General features: G+C 39.5%; 1 protein-coding gene across 1 annotated transcript in view; it reads left to right on the top strand.

The window, feature by feature from the left end:
- The first annotated feature begins 594 nt into the window (after positions 1–594).
- The window catches only part of LOC131900899 (zinc finger protein 738-like), a 46,514-nt gene continuing 29,496 nt past the window's right edge, over positions 595–17,612 (top strand). The window contains exon 1 of the mRNA XM_059252221.1: positions 595–603. Coding sequence (XP_059108204.1) covers positions 595–603 — 9 coding nt within the window. The remainder of the gene's footprint in view (positions 604–17,612) is intronic.

Below are 17,612 nucleotides of genomic sequence, written 5' to 3'. Positions count from 1 at the left end.
CACTACTGTCTGTAACTACAAGCACCAGGGATAAGGCACTCTCTTATGACATACTCTGGTATCTGGCATGTTATTGATATACACACTGGGAAAACTTATACATGTCAGGGACAAGGATAGAATCTCTAGTTAGTGGAAAAATACAGACCCCCATAAGGCAGGGAACTAGATTATCTTAAAGTCAGATTGCCTAGCAACAGGACATTGAGTAAGAGCCCTTGACCCTTTCACCCTCTAAACATCCTACATAAACATCCTGTTAGCTTGCCCCACCTTATGCAGATGACAGCTTCTTGCTCCCCCCACCCTGCAGGAACTGTATAAACCCTCCTGGAGAAAAATAATGTTGCACCTTGATCAGAATCTTGACTTGGTGTATTTCCTTTGTGTCTCCTGTCTTTATATTCCGTCCTTAGGGTGGTCGAGTACCCGTTAAAGCCCTGCAGCCCAGGGCAATTGGCTCCCAATGTGGATAAAACAACCTCTTGAGGATTCAGAATGTCGTCTCCCAGAGGAAAGACCAAGGCCTTGGTGAAGTTGTTGGATCCCCCTGAAATCGCCCGGGTCAGGACATGATCCCAGAGGAGGGTGGAGATGACGCAGGTAAGAAAGTGACGAGCCATGGGACAGGCAACTTCGTCACAAGATTTATTCCTTTCTGGCCTAAATGAGCCCCTGAAGACACAAGGAACGCCTGTTTTGATTATATTATAGACACATGTTCTTGGTTCCCCCAAGGAGGAACCATAGATGAAAAAAGTTGGGCACACCTCAGAGAATGTTTAGATGATTGCTACAGGACTTTTGGACTAGGGAAGGTTCCCATCACCACATTTTCTTACTGGAAGCTTATTAATGACATTCTTAGGGTCTATAAACATTCCACTGACATACAAGAGCTTATTAATATAGGAGAAAAAATCTTAAAAGAAGCCTTTCACTCCCCGTCTACCTGCCCTAAGACCCCCGAGTGCCTTCTCGTCCACCTTGGGTCTGTCCCTCAGACCATGACCTGTGCTCTATGGAAGAGGGGACGCTCATGACTTTTAAACCTAACAATCCCCAGGAGTCCGGCTCCTTCCCATCTTTATTCCACTGTTAATAATTTTACCTCTAACTCCCCTCTAGACCCCATCTAGGAGGCTTCCCTAGAGAAAGGGGCGGCCCATTACCATAATCCAGACTGGCCCCACTGCAAAAATCTCCTTGTAAAACAGGAGTCCTTGTGCCCTTTTATACCACCTCAAAAATCTCCGGTGGTTCCTCCTTCTGCAATGCCCCCTCCCTATGTTTCTCCATCTTACCATTTTTGCGGGCCCATTCTTGATGGGTTGGCTCCCCCTGTCCCAGATCTCGGCTCACTTTGACAGGCCCTCCAGGCTCACAGGGAACATGTTGAGCTTTTAAGGGAATTAAAAACTCTTGACAAAGAACTTAAAGATCTTGCCCTTGAAGTGGTGGCTCCTGGCCCGCTAAAACCATCTCAAAAATCTATTAAATCAAAAAATAAGCCTCAGCCTGTCCTGGCATTTCCTGTTACCTGGAGCCAGACCTCTGGAGACTCATCCAAGGTGGCCACCCAGAGCAGCCCCTGAGGGGGTTTGGAAGATCAAAATGAGGAGGAGGAGGAGGAGGAGGAGGAGGAGGAGGAGGAGGAGGAGGAGGAGCCATCATCAGAGGACCCCCCACCAGGACAGACTTATCACAAATTAAATTTCTGCCTTGAAAAGCTGAAATCCACCTGTGCTCAGTATGATCCTATGGCTGCTTTTACATTAGCCTTGGTGGAAAACCAGAGCAAACATTGGTTGACCCCTAATGACTGGTATTTTCTTGCCCACGCGGCTCTTCTGGGGGTGACTTTGTCCTCTGAAAAACAGAATTAACATAAAATTGTCAAGAAGTTGCTCAAAAAAATATTGAACAGCCATCCTCAAAAACCTGGATGCTAAAGAAACTCCTCCTCAGCAACCCCCCTTACGATACAAATGCAGCACAGGCAAAATTCCCTCCTGGCCTCCTGGCCCAGATTCAAAACGCGGGTGTCTGGGCCTGGAAACGCCTGCCCCAAAAGGGTTCTGCTACCACCTCATTAGCAAAGCTTCGTCAGGGCCCTGATGAACTTTTAGTGAATTTGTCTCTTGCTTAAATGATGAGGCTGAGAGACTTTTTGGGCCAAATGAACACAAAAGCACCTTTGTTAAACACTTGGCCTTTTAAAATGCAAACACTGCCTGACAGAAAGTCCTCCACCCTCATAAAAACAGAGTGAACCTGTCTGAATATGTGAGACTCTGTTCAGGTGTTTGCGCCGCCCATGCCAGGGGATTAGCTATAGGTGCTGCCCTCAGGGCTTCACAACAGCCTGGAACCCGCATCTGTTATTTCTGTAAACAACCCAGACATTTCTTTTGCTAGGGAATGCCCCCAGAAAGGTCACAGCTTTGCGCCCTTAGCCCAGCCAGCCCAGGAGGCCGCCTCACTTGGTCCTTATATGGGGATGAGGTTCGGCCTGCATTCTTGACCAGATACACTCTGCTCCCAGATAGTTACCAGAACACCTGGTTTGAGCTCTAAATATACCTGATCTGCCCAGGAGAGATAGCCCCTTTCCTGAGGAAACTTCTGTTTCAAATGCTGTCCCTCCGGCAAGCCTTCCAGGCTGTTGTCCTCACCCACAGCAACCCCCACCAGCCTTTTAGCTCTGGTATCACTCTGCTCAGAGTTCCTGTGGGGGGACAGTGGGAACTTTACAACAAACTGTGTTTGAGACCTTTCACACAGTATACAAGTCCCATAGTCAATCATGTTCTGGGCTGAGCAAGGACACTGCTTGTCACAAATCCAGTCTGACAGCAGGGGTCATGTTTCCAAGGGCAGTGCTGAATTTTCATCCAAGGTGTCAGAAAGGCTTGTCAGACTTGCTGGCCTTGGTGTCACAGGCGATCATAGCCATGTTGGGCCAGCTTGACACAGCCTGTGGCTGGCAGGTAACATAGCAAACAGGGCAGCACCAAAGAGAGGGCACCCATGAAGGACCAGCGGGTACAGCAGTTGGAGCAGGAGTAGGAGAAGCCTGCTCATCATCCTCATTGGTGCAATGGTAGAAGATGCCTTGTACTAGGCTCATGCATGTGTCATAGACCCAAATCTTCCTTGCTCAGTTGATTCTAACCTTCTGCTTATAATGATACTCTTTTAAAAAATCCTGTAACACTGAAGGCAGAAGAAGCCCACCAATTCCATCATATGTAGTGCACCTGCAGATCACTGGGTCAGGTCGCTGTGTTGCCACTCAGGGCACTTAGGTCCCTTCCACCTAGACTAACCTATTATTCCTCTAGGAAGAGAAGCCACACTGGGATGACTGCATTGACAGGAGCCTGTTACCGCCATCACCTTAGCAGTCCTTTTGGGGATTGGAGAAGCCAGAACAGGCACAGGGACTGCATCTCTGGTCCTGTCCAAACAACATTACTCTGAGCTTCAACTGTCCATAGATGAGGATGTTGTCCAACTTGAATGGGGATTTTCTTCCCTCGAGTCATCCCTTTCCTCCCTAGCTGAGGTAGTTTTACAGAAGAAGAGAGGCCTGGGTCTCCTCTTTTTACAACAGGGTGGCCTTTGTACTGTGCCCAAAGAGAATGTTGCTTCTTTACAGACCACACCAGAGTAGTCAGGGACAGTATGGTAAAAGTTGGGAAAGGACTAGAAAAAGAGAAAAAGGAAAGGAAAACAAGAGCTTGGGTGGTTCCAGAATTGGTTTTCCAACTCCCGTTGGCTAATGACCCTTCTTTCCTCCCTCCTAGGACCTGTTGTAGGCCTGCTCCTAATCTTTGCCTTTGGGCCATGGGCACTTTCCTGGCTCACTCAGTTCATCCAAAGCCAAATAACAGACCTGCCAGCCAGGCAGATCCAGGTTCATTACCACTGCTTTGATATGCAGGACTCCAGTGTTGAAATCTCCCCTGATGAGAGATGCCCCACACAGACCCCTTCACTCGGAGAAGGCTGTACCTGTGTGTGGGAAAAAGGCTCACTTAAGGCATGATTGGAATACAGCTGGGACTGCACAGGCTGGGGGCCATGGTACCCCAAAATCCTGAGAGCCTGGATTATATGCCCTGTTGCATAGCAGTTGTGCAGTAGCAGCCTTGAGCTTACCCATTTCCGCTCCCTCAAAAAACTGCATGATCCATTGATTCCCACACTATGCGGATGCCTGTGGTACTTGAGTCTGGAGAGACATTCCCTGTCGGACCTTTTTTCACAACCTTTAGTGGAATAGGGCCTCTGTAATCATCCATGCAAAGCCTCTTTCAGAGCCCTCCTTTTAGAACATTCGAATTTGGTTTATGTTGGCCCTGAGATTCGTTACTAAGAAGGGGGAGATGTCAAGGACAAGGACAGAATCTCTAGTTAGTGGAAAAATACAGACACCCCCCCCCATAAGACAGGGAACTAGATTACCTTCCAGTTAGGTTGCCTAGCAACAGGACATTGAGTCAGAGCCCTTGATCTTTCACCCTGTAAACGTCCTTTACAAACATCTTGTTAGCTTGCCCCACCCTATGCAGATAACAGCTTCTTGCTCCCCCCACCATGCAGGAACTATATAAACCCTCCTGGAGAAAAATAAAGTTGCACCTTGATCAGAATCTTGACTTGGTGTATTTCCTTTGTGTCTCCTGTCCCTATCATTCCATCCTAAGCATGGGCGAGAACCCGTTGAAGCCCTGCTGGCCGGGGCATGTGATGACATTTCTCCCTGTCTGGGGACTGCAGACCTTCACTCATGATGTAATTTTCCAGCTTTCCCAAGCTCTCTGATCAGCTTCCTGCAGCAGCTGTCATAGAACAGCACAAAAAAGCACTGGCATCAACTCCTCCTCAAAGCCAAGCCTGAAACTGGTGAATGGAAGGACACTGCACAACTTCTGACTAGCAGATTGCCTGAAGGACATGATTTGCTAGTGAGGCCTGAATGACAAGAGCACCTCACAAAGGGTTACACTGGGCTTAAAGACACAGCACAATGGTTCCTGATCCGGTCTTCCACCCCAGACACAGACTTGTTCTGACTTACCAGAGATTTGCATTTCAATAACATCTGCCCCTGGTTCAAATAGCAGACCCTGCTCTTTCCTGCCCTTCATGGGCACATCCCCTTTCTCTTCCTCTACAAAATGTGATTAGCTACCTTGTACAGCACACTGTACTATGTGGAGCTGAGAGATTCTTTGTCACACATATGGAAGGGTACCTGGAATATTAACAAATAAAGAGACATTGAAAGACACAAAAGCAGAGTCATCACACTGAGGTCAGGTGAATTCTAGGTACTTTTAATCTGGTAGGCACAGGGACTACAGAAAATCAGAAAAAAAAACCTGGAACTAGACCACAAACAACATAATAGATCTTCCTCCCATCAGAAAGTTGGATGATGGACCCATTAACTAAGGAATTTTATTCCTGAAATTCAGAGAAAAGTGTTGGCAAATTAAGCAATAATAAAGAGTAGTCTTCATGGAAAGTTGAATACTTAGTAAATAATAGAGCTAGGATGAATATCTTTATGCACATCATTGTCAGCCATCACATCTTCCTCTATGGGAAGGTGAAAAAAACACAACTGTATTATTCAAGGTTCCCTACATGATCAAGACTGGTACAATGAATCTCTCCATGTATGTAGAAAGCTGATTTAATAGAACATCTCACAATCTGTGGTCCAGGTAGTACAATAATTTTTGCCTGTCAATGTAAATTTGAAGAGTTTAGTAGTTGTTCTGTTCATGAGGCTAGATATTTCAGTTGGCCTTCAGTATACATCAAAATACAGAGAAAGCATGCTCTAATGCTGATAAAGTAATGAACTTGTAGCCAGTGCTAAGGCAAGCAGGCAAAGAAAGAGACAGAGCTTCTTCCTTCAATATACTTTATATATGGAGGCTACCTTCTGAGGTACAATCCAGATTAAATGTGGATCTTAAACTTTGTTTCATTATTTTGGTGTTTTCAAGACAGTGTTTATATGTGTAGGCAGCATCAATCCCAGGAAATTCCAACTGTTTCTGCATCCTGAGTGCTTGGAGTAAAGGTGTACATAGCCACCAAGCAGCTGAAATTGGATTTCACCTCAAATGATCCAAATTAAAGATGTGTCTTTAATTTCAAAACATTAAAAAAAAATCTCTAACAGGTATACCCAACTCTTTGAATTTTAGTTATTTCCAGATATAGTCAGTTTGACTACCAGAAATAACCATCACAACAGCCAAGAATAAATAAATGAGAAACATTTCTTACCTGAAGGAGGCAGGGAAAACATGCTTTTCCTAAACAAAGGAAGTATGTGGATTTTACTTAGGAAGGTTGGACATGTCCATGTAGAATTTTTCCTATTCCTAAACAGGTGAGTAAACAAATTCACTTCTGAACATGCTCACAATGTAAAAGCAGAGACATGTAGGGGTATTCTTACTGCAATGTCATGCAGAGACATATGTAAAATTATAAAAATGATGGAATCAAATGCTTCTGGTATATTCATCTTGTACCAAAATGTCTTACCTGAAAACTAATAAATGACACAATGAAAAAAATATTGCTTTGGAACCTATGTAACTTGTCAGTCTTGATGCTCAGTCTAACAGCTAACTGTACAAATACCATTCTCACAAATGGAAAAGACAGAGAACACAAATACAGAAAACTGCAAGGAAAAGTCACTCAACAGCACCGTATACTCTGCTCTTAGATGAATGGTTACAATGAACTATATTAACCTTAGAATGAAGCTGCTTTGGTCTCTGAGAAGGCTGGCTCAGTGGATGGGCACACCTCCTTCTATGCAAGACCATAGGGACATCATTTTAACTAGCCCTGGTTGCTGCCTGTCTCGGGGCTGTGATATCACTGTAGGAAATTGTATTTTTCCCTTTTTCTAACTTAAAAAATAAATTATATGGCTGTTTTCCATGCATGTGTCAGCGCACAGTACTTACAGATGCCAGAAGAAGGGAGGAGATGCCTTGGAGTGGAGCTAACTACCATATTAGTTTTAGAAATGGAACCTGAGTCAACTGTCACAACAGCCAGTGCTCTTAATTGCTGAGTAATCTCTCTAGCCCTCCTTTTACTTAAGCTTTATTTCCATCAAGTATTAATTAAAATGTATTGTATCACTTCCTTATTTTATCTTTTCATTTATTCCCTTCACAAACCCCTTCTAAATTCTTTCTTGTTAGGTGTGAGTGAATAAGTATGCTGAAATTCATGAAAACAACCTGCTGTATCCATTGTTGTTTTTTATACATATATGGATAATTGACTGATTATGTTTTATTAGACAGATAATTAGGGAGCTCATCCATGACTTATTCTCTCAAATGGAGGAGAATTCTACTTTTCAAGCAGTATCATGTGTATAACCCTGACTAGGCTGCCTTGGAGAGGAAATACAATCCAGACTAGAAAACTGAGGGTAGTAAATACTTAGGAGTTAAGAGCACTGAACATTCTTTCAGAGCATCCAGCTTCCATTCCTTTTACATATTGAAGCATCTCTACTATCTGTAACTTAAAAATCAGCAGTTCTGCTGCCATCTTTGGACTCCCTGGCCACCATAAGTTGAGTAGAATTAGACCATAAAAATATTTTTTAAGCTGTGTGTGATAGTGCATTCTTTTAGTACTAGCAATCAGTACATAGAGGAAGAAAGATTGCTGTTAATTTCCCAGGGTGTGTTACATAGTCTACACATACACACACACACACACACACACACACACACACACACACACACAGAGCTCACGGGCTATTCACTATTATTGATTGACTGAGAAAGAGAAAACTAGGGCCAGTTGGTGGTTGTGTACATCATGCAAGCACCACCCAGAAGTGGACAGCTGCAGCATTTCAACAACACATTGGAACAGGCCTGAAAGATATTGGTGAAGAGTGAAGGGGGCCCAAAACAGCTTGACCACATAGCTGCCATGACAGGCTTAGGGACCCAGGCACAGCTGCCATGAAAGCTTACTGGTAGGCAACATCTGGATCCATAACCTGATACCACCCAGGGATCCATTCAAGGATGGTCCAGCAACTAAGGAAAGTACCTGGCATTCCAATGATTCCAACCATTTATAAGAATAGATAAAGATGGCCAGATGTCTGTGTGAGGGTGTCTGGCCCCCTAGAACTGGAGCAACTGATAGTGTGATCCACCATGAGGGTGCTGAGATTTAAAAACAGATCTTCCAAATTAATCAGTGCTCTTTAACCATTGAGCCATCTTCCCAGCCCCATCATTTAGTCTGTTAACTACAATTCTAAATGGTGGCTTTATAACTGGAGAGAGTTTACTTTCTCCTTCCTTGGCAATTGATGTTGGTGTATCCCTTTTATGTATCAATTTATTGAGTATTTGAATTTTAATAGATTAAAGAACAAATGCCTACTAGATTAAATTAATAAATATGTAGCTTTATACTAAGTAACATGTACTTATGAACTTGATTAAAATAAATAATCTAATCTTTCTATGTATCTTAGGGCTCATACTCTCGTCTAAATTTTTCATCAGAAATAACATCTAACCCTATGCTTTATTGTTTTCCATGCTCTTTAGCTTTATACAATGAAAGGGTATTTTCTGCAAATCTGCATTAGCTGGTACTGAAGTATTTGCTAAGAGTGTTTCAGATGTGTAGTTAGAGTATATATCAAAATTTAGAACATAAAATATAGAAATTTAATTGACGGGGAGCCCCAGTGTGTTAGTCAAGGTTCTCGAGAGTCACAGAACTTACGGAATGAATTTCTCTCTCTCTCTCTCTCTCTCTCTCTCTCTCTCTCTCTCTCTCTCTCTCTCTCTTTCTCTCTCTCTCCCTCTCTTTCTATCCACCTATCTATCTATGTATCTTGTTAAAAATGATAAGCAGCACTGGCTACCATTTGGAAAGTTTATTAAGCACGAACCCTGAGATAACCCAGTATCATAGCTTTATTAGGAAGGGTGGGGACATAAGAACCAGGCCTTTAAAGGGAGCATATTCAGGGAGCAGAGAGAGAAAGAGATAGAGGTAGTAGGGGCAGCAGAAAATAGAGAGGGGAGGAGGAGGGGTCTGTATCTGGCTTTTAAGGGTTCCAGTCAACATGCACAGGCAGGATTATGGAGCGATCCCTTGCTTATGCTGATTATGTGCTCATGCTATCACCAGCATGAATTGAGGACGTAAGACACAAGACCCTTTGCTTAGTTCCTGAACATGTGCAGCCATGCTATATCTGTTTGTACATACATATGTGATATGTATATATATATATATATATATATATATATATATATATATATATATATATAGAGAGAGAGAGAGAGAGAGAGAGAGAGAGAGAGAGAGAGAGAGAGAGGTGGGAATTTATTGGAGTGCCTCACAGGCTGAAGCTAAAAATGGTAAGGTTTGAGTGGAAAGTTGATGAATCTAGTTGATGCTCAATCCCACTATGCTGTCTCAGCTATTTTTTTAATGCTGGAATCCTAAGGAAGTAGGCTTCAATGACAGTGAAAGAATGAATGTTCTGTCAAGGCATGTGAGAGAGGACATAATTTAATACATAATCTTCCTTTTTTCCTTGTCCTTTCTGCAGAATGTATGACCCAGATTGAAGGTGTTTCTTCCAGCCACAATATCTGGATTAAAGATGTCTGTAATCTAGCATCAGTATCTGGATCAAAGACATGTTATCTTCTTGCCTCAAGGTCCAGATCACAATTGTTCTGTCCAATTCTGAATTATATCTCAAATATAGTCAAGTTTACTACCAAGAATAGTGATCACAATCCAGCCCTTGTCAATTTGACAATTGTGTCATAGTTAATTTTTAAGTGAAAACAATAATCAGGTCCTAACTTTGCCTATACATAATACAACTCTAACACATGCAACTGCAAATGCATTATATATTTAGAATAGTGGCAATGTATATTGTGAGATATCTTTCTAGTATCTCCAACTTACATCTAATAACAAATGATATTCTCTTTTTATTTTTTTAATTTTAGTGAATTTATTCTTTAATTATACTCATGATATTCATTAATTACACTCAAGATATTAATTGCATTTGTGGTATTCATTGATTACATTCACAGGATTCATTCAATATTTATATTTACAAGATTTATTAATTACATTAATTTTATTGATTTATTACTTTCATGATATTATGTCCTGATACTGCTGTCCATTTGTGGGGTTTTTGCATCACACAAAACAGAGATTCTGTACTTAGGAAATCATTGCTCTATATTCCTTTCTTCTCCACCTTGAATTACATCTAATATTTCTGTCTCTATGAGTTTGTATATTCTATATATTATATGTAATACAATTCTATAGTATGTGTCCTTTGTTTGAATGTGAAAACATTTTATGTACAACAGCAAGAGAAATAATACACAGATAGCCTCAACATACAAACAGGTTATAATTTAAAAGTCCAATGTTATTTTAAACAGTAAAGTATTTTCTCTTCAGAAAATAGTATAAATGATAACATTTCCCAGTAAGCCCTTATAAGCCAAATGATAGTGGAATTATGCATATAAACATTGATTAGATTCTGGGACACAGAAGAAACCTATCTTCACCTGTTAAGAGAGCTATGCTTTACTTAAGTTGTGTAAATGAGATTCCTACTCATCTTCCCCTTCACTGTTTGATTTACAGCAGACATTTTTCTATAGGCTGGTCCATAATCTATAAAGACTTTAACCTCCCCTCCTGAAAATACAGCAAGCATATTCTTTCAACAGCTTGATATATTACAAATTCTTATCATAATAGTGAAATATTTCACTAAAGCTTGCCCAATGATTGGGTAAAACCAAAACTTACGATAAGCCACATTCATCCTAGGGTCCTCCCTGCTGGGCAGACTCCCTGGATCTGTGGGTTGCAGTCTGATTTTCCTTTGCTTATATCAAGTATCCACTTATGAGTGAGTGCATACTATGTTTGTCTTTCTGAGTCTGGGTTACCTCACTCAGGATGATATTTTGTAGTTCCATCCATTTACCTGCAAATATCATGATGTCATTGTTTTTCTCTGCTGAGTAGTACTCCTTTGTGCATATATACCACAGTTTCTCATGATTTTGAATACTACTGATACATAAAGAGGCTTTACCATTCTAATTATATTCATAGGGTTTCAATTCATTATGTGTTGTTTTATGCATTTGAAGAATATTATGATGTGCAAAGGCTTTACCACACTGATTACATTCATAGAGTTTCTCTACAGTGTGTTATTTTATGCCTTTGATGATGACTATGATAACCAGGCTTTACCACACTGATTACATTGATGGGGTTTCTCTACAGTATGTGTTCTTTTATGTCTTTAAAGACTTGTGACATTCAAAGGCTTAACAATTTGATTATATTCATAGGATTTCTATGATGTATGTTCTTTTATTATTACAAAGATTTTTTGATATTCATACGATTTAGATCCTGTATGTGTTCTTCTTTGCATTTCAAGATAAGTGTATTGTGCAAAGGCTTTACCACACTGATTACATTCATAGGGTTACTCTCCAGTATGTATTCTTTTATGCCTTTGAAGTGTTTTGTTACACAAAAAGGTTTTACCACATTGATTACACTCATAGGATTTCTCTCCAGTATGCAATTTTTTATGCCTTTAAAGTATTTTGTTACACAAAAAAAATTTACCACATTGATTACATTCATAGGGTTTCTCTCCAGTATGGGTTCTTTTATGCCTTTGAAGAGTACTGAGACATAAAAAGGCTTTATCACACTGTTTACATTCTTAGGGGTTCTCTCCAATATGTGTAATTTCATGCCTTCGAAGACCACGGTTTTTTTGCAAAGGCTTTACCACACTGATTACATTCATAGGGTTTCTCTCCAGTATGTATTCTTTCATGCAACTGAAGAGCATTGTGATGAGCAAAGGCTTTACCACACTGATTACATTCATAGGGTTTCTCTCCAGGATGTGTTCATTTATGCCTTTAAAGATGAGTCTGACATAAAAAGGCTTTTCCACACTGATAGAGTTCATAGGGTTTCTCTCCATATGTGTTCTTATATGCCCTCGAAGATGACTGAATTGTGGAAAAGCTTTACCGCACTGATTACATTCATAGAATTTTTGTCCAGCGTATGTTCTTGTATGCATTTGAAGACTTTTGTGACATGCAAAGGCTTTAATACTTGAATTAGATTCATAGGGTTCCTTTATAGTAAGTACTCTTTCATTCCTTTGAACAGTACTGGGATATGCAATGGCTTTAACACATTGAATGTTTACACAGGATTTCTCTCCAGCTTGACTTCTTCCATGACTGCAAAGATAATTGGCATATGTAAAATGATTAACACATTCAATACACTGTTGAATTTTTAATTCTGCATGAAGTAATTTTACAATTAACTGTAAAGTAGAATTAGATATTACCAGTTTATCACTGTTTTTACAATCATGTTTTCCTCCTTTATTAAGAGGTTTTCTGCATCTTTGAAGATGTCTTTGATGGTAACATTCTTTATTACAAGATTCACATTTACAGAATCTTTTTTTTTATATGAGTATTTTTAGATATTTAAAGAGAACTGGAAAAACACAGTTTTTTTAACCCATATTTCAATCATAATTTTTCCTATACTCTGAGTCATAAATTTGCTAAGTGAACTAGGACAAACAGGGGTATTTACTCTCTTCTAGTACTCATAAGACTTTTCTACTTCGTGAGTCTGTTACTGTATTAACAATGAAACTGAAAAACCAATTACTTGTGTACTTGAATCAAATTTAATAAGTATACTTAACATGGGGACTGCTATATATCTTCAAATTGTTCTGAGACAGAGATATGGAATATATTTTCATATCCTTACACTGATATGACTTGAATCTAGAGTGACATATGATATACTGAGCAAAGGAAGAACAATAAAAGGTTTCCATTGTGAATAGATAGTTTGATTTTCTGTCCACATGGACCTGTGTTACAGGGATAAGCTTTCTCTGTGACAATTTTCTTGACTTTTGACTCTAACTGCACCTCTTACTAAACAGCACAGTCACAACAGTTATATGAATATCTCTGTTATTACTATGGACTATTTGTATATTATAAGGTTTTTGAGATATACTTATCACCTCTTAAATATGTAAACATTTTGTAATATGAGTAGTATGAAATAAATGGATTGATGGTTCTACAGCAAAGCACTCATGGTAGTATGATTCAAGACGTGATATCTTAAGGAACTGTTTCCTTGCTTACTTTCTTAGAAGAATGGTATGCAAATGCAGCTCAACAACATGAAATTGAGGTAAATGTATTTGTGAGAATTTAATAATTATCACTGTAGTTTAAGCTGTACTTATTTACTGTTGCTTTTGTTTATAACTTACAGGACACATTACAAATTCTTCACAGGTACATTTGTATCAGTATGCACATGAAAATTACCTTTCATGTCTTCTAGAACTTTGACTATGTTCTTCATTATTATAGTCTTCCCAACTGTATCCTAGAATAGAGTATCACAAATTATATGTTATATTGTTGACCATTGTGTAAAATTTTAGATACTATGTGCAGTCTACCTTAGAACCATACCTGAGTTGTTTACCTCATTCTTCTTTATCAATTAAATTACAGAAGAACATGAATTATCAAGGATCAGATGTCCCCTTATTTTAAAACATGAAGAAAAATTCTGTCTTACCTATAGTGGTGATGTTCCTGTAGGTCTCCAGCATTACATCTTTGTAGAGACTCTTCTGGGAAGGATTCACCAAAGTCCACTCTTCCCAAGTGAAGTCTACATGCAAGTCATCATAAGTCACTGCTTTCTAACATATTTCATACATGTGTAAAATAGACAGCATAATATTGACTACATTGTAAATATATACTTCTTTGACACTACAGTCATACAGTCTTGGTATTCTCTATACCTATTTACTGACATAGAAGTTATAACATAATCACCAATTCACTTTAGAAAGAAATGAATAAAATCTCTGACATTTCTATCCCCTTGGAATAAGGTATCATCTTGCCAGAGAAATGCCTATTAACAAAAATAGAAACAAATAAATAGATCAACAGTACAGAGTACACATGAGAAAAATTGTATGAACAACTAGTAACTAGAAAAAGAAAAATAAGATGGACAAATGGGGTGTATTGCCTCAGGTCTTTAACCTCAGCACTGAGAATGCACAGGCAGGTATGACTGCCTCTAAATTGAATGTCATTCTAGTCTATGCAATCAGGTCCAGGACAATCAGAAGGACATATTAAGACCCTGTCTCCCATGAAAGAATCAGTCAAACAAAGAAAAGGAGTTAAGCATACGTTACTATTCTGTATTAATCTTCCAGAAACTTGAACTGTCCTAATTTAACCTGTAACACCAATAAGATTTTACTAAAAGTCACTGTGTTTTTAAACATTTACAAATGGACAGACAAAAACAGTAGCAATATAAATGGTTAGTAAACAACATTAGTAAACAACAAAGGGCAAGAGAGATGACTCAGTAGTAAAGAGCTCTTACTGATCTTGCATAGAGAATCTATTGCCATTATTTAAATGGGGGATCACATCTATCAATTATTCCATGTTCAGTGTTTCTGATTTCATCTTTTGATAACTGTGAGGACCAGGGACCACCATGGTACATATCAATGCATAGAGGTAAAAATTTCATATTCATTTAAAAACAAACACAACAGGCAGAAAGAGGGTCATGCACCTGCAATTCAATGACTTGGAAGGCACAGGCTATATTAATGTCATGAATACATGCCACCCCAAGAAGTAAAATGATACTTTCTGCCAAATTTTAAAAATCCAAAATATGAGTAAAACTCTGTACAGCAGCATATACTTGACATGTACAAAAACTTACATTCCAGGCCCACTGTCCAATAATATAAAAACAAAAAAAATCCAGGAATGTTGGAACACTATTAATTCCAGGACTTGGGAGCCAGAGTCCAGGGGATCTCCAAGTTCAAATCCAGCCTGGTGTACAGAGGTGTACTTCCCAGAGAGTCAGGGCTACACAGACAAACCTTGTCATCTTCAAAAACAAACAAAGATAAACATAAAATGTGTAGTTTATCAAAGTGCCTTAGCACTGAATAACAATTGTTTCTACTGTATCTTACATGATTTAAATATAGTGTTTATAGTGGTGGTTAAACCATGGCAATATAAAAAAAGCTGGCTGATTAATTTCAATGACAACACAGGAGAAATAAAGAAGAAGAAATAGATTGAGACTATGGAGATGCATATCACACACCCAGTATTTTATCCAGAAAGGCTCCTTTTATTAAGGTTTCACAAGAAATTCAAAGAAAGTCACTAAGGAGAGACACATATTAAAATACATCATTGTGTCTGTAAAGTTTTTCATTCAATGAACTACATTCTGAGCCAGGTCACTACAGATTAATGGCCATTCATGATGTAAATGCATTCAGTCACTTCAATGATCCTCACAGTCTGCAACAGCCCCTAAACTTTTCAAATGTCTGAAGTCTCTTCTGACACTCAAGATGATGTCTTGACAGTGACATTTTTTGAAATCAGAAAATGAGTTAGATCTTTCCAATATACAATAGCACAGAATTCCCTTCACATTTCAAAACAGAGAAATGGAGACATAGTGAGGGAAGATTGGACTAAGGCAAGACTGAAGCACAGCAGGACAAACATCAAATACTGAATCTCTCTCTTAGATGCATGGGGCCTCAGTTTCAAAGGGCTTAGATTGCTCTATACCTGAAACATCATGTAAGTTTCTTTCTTTGGTTACTTCTACTCTGTGTATGCAGTTAGGTCTCCTTGGGAGATATCTCAAGCCTTAGGTATCTCAATGTCTTGTGGTAACAAAATGCAACCCAGGCTGTTGTGGAATGTGAATTTAACATGTGGTATATTTGCCTATGCAAGGGAATATTTGTTCAAATGAAGCAAGGATGTGTTGCATGGTTTTATGTTGCATTTATTTAACTCTGTGAAGCTGTGGTACTTTGCCTCTCTAAAATACTTTGTTATTCTAATGAAGATCTGAATGTCCAATAGCTTGACAGAAAAGGATAGGCAAGGATGGCAGGCAAATGGAATAAATGGGCAGATAAGTCTGGGAGGAAAAAAGGAAGAAGGAGCAAGAAAATGAGAGGACAGCAAGGTCCAGCCACCCAGCAACACATCAAGCAATAAGAAGTAAAGAAATAAAGAAAGATAAAAGTCCAGCGACAAAACTTAGATGGGATGATTTGAGAAAAGCTGGCCATGAATAAGTCAAGCTAAGGCTGAATGTTTATGAGAAAGAATAATCCTTCTTGTGTGTGACTTATTTGACAGCTTCATGGCAAAGCCCCTAAAGAGAAATAAGTGACAAAAAAACAACAACAACAACACCAATGCTTCAAACCTTACAGCTTCATGCAATGAACTCTCACAATCTCTTCACTGAGTTTCCGACTGCTAAATATAGATGCCTGCAGCAATGCTGAACTGTAACCATATCATTTCAGTGTAAGGATATGGAAAATCCTTTAAAAGGGTAGGTGGATGCCCACCTCACTTTCCCTGAATCAGGTTCTCACTTATATGATCATGGTAAGCTATTCTTGCACTCTTTCCTGTATCCTACTACTCCTAACAGCTATAGAAGCAGCACTATGACCTTCACCTCTCAGGGTTTCACCACCAACACTGGTTGAATCCTTGTCCAGCTTGTTTCAAGTCTTGGGGTTTCAAGGGACTAGTTCCAGGGCAGCAAATGATCAGGGCAGGTGACACTCCATGAACACCTCATTCAGCTCCACAGATATTTGAGATAGGCAAGACAAGAGCTGTGTTGGTACACAGGACTTGAGAGCTTGTGCAGCCACACCTTCCTACCTCCCTAAGACAAGCCTGTCAATCAACTACTAAATACATCTTCCCTCTTGATTCAATCAGATCCTTTTTAATAATGGTGACTCCAGCAGCTGATTGCACACCCTGTTTCCCCCAGCAGTGTACACAATAAACTATTCTATTCTGGTCTGAAGGTAGAAACCATGCTACACATACAAATTCTTTTCATTTTAGATTAATGGATATTCAATTGCATGACTGAAATGGATAATTTTGAAACTCTGAGTTGGTACAGTCATTCAATGTAAGAATTTGTAGCTATAATATAGAGGACAGCAAGGTCACTGCCCTGGAGAACAACAGACTGAGACCAAGGCCACTTGTATAAACATAAAAGATCTTGTTTCAGAAACATTTTTTCTAAAAGGCTGGAAGTGCAACAGTTCTAGAATCAATATGCCCTCACAGGGAAAAATCACTCTACACACTTAAGAGATTAATAGAGAAAAATCTCTTCAATTATAGCAAAGGATAACTAGACCGCAACTTACAACTCCAGGGAAGATCTAGTAAAGAGAACTCTGAGAAAGACACAGGGATTGCCCTACAACAGAGAAATGGATGAGATCTACATGAGCAAACTGGGAGTGAGGGGGATAATGGAGGGCAAGG

Source organism: Peromyscus eremicus, unplaced genomic scaffold, assembly GCF_949786415.1.
Source record: "Peromyscus eremicus unplaced genomic scaffold, PerEre_H2_v1 PerEre#2#chrX_unloc_1, whole genome shotgun sequence".
NCBI classification, from domain to species: domain Eukaryota; kingdom Metazoa; phylum Chordata; class Mammalia; order Rodentia; family Cricetidae; genus Peromyscus; species Peromyscus eremicus.
Note: the sequence above shows the minus strand (reverse complement) of the source record. Positions and strands in the feature narration are given on the sequence as shown.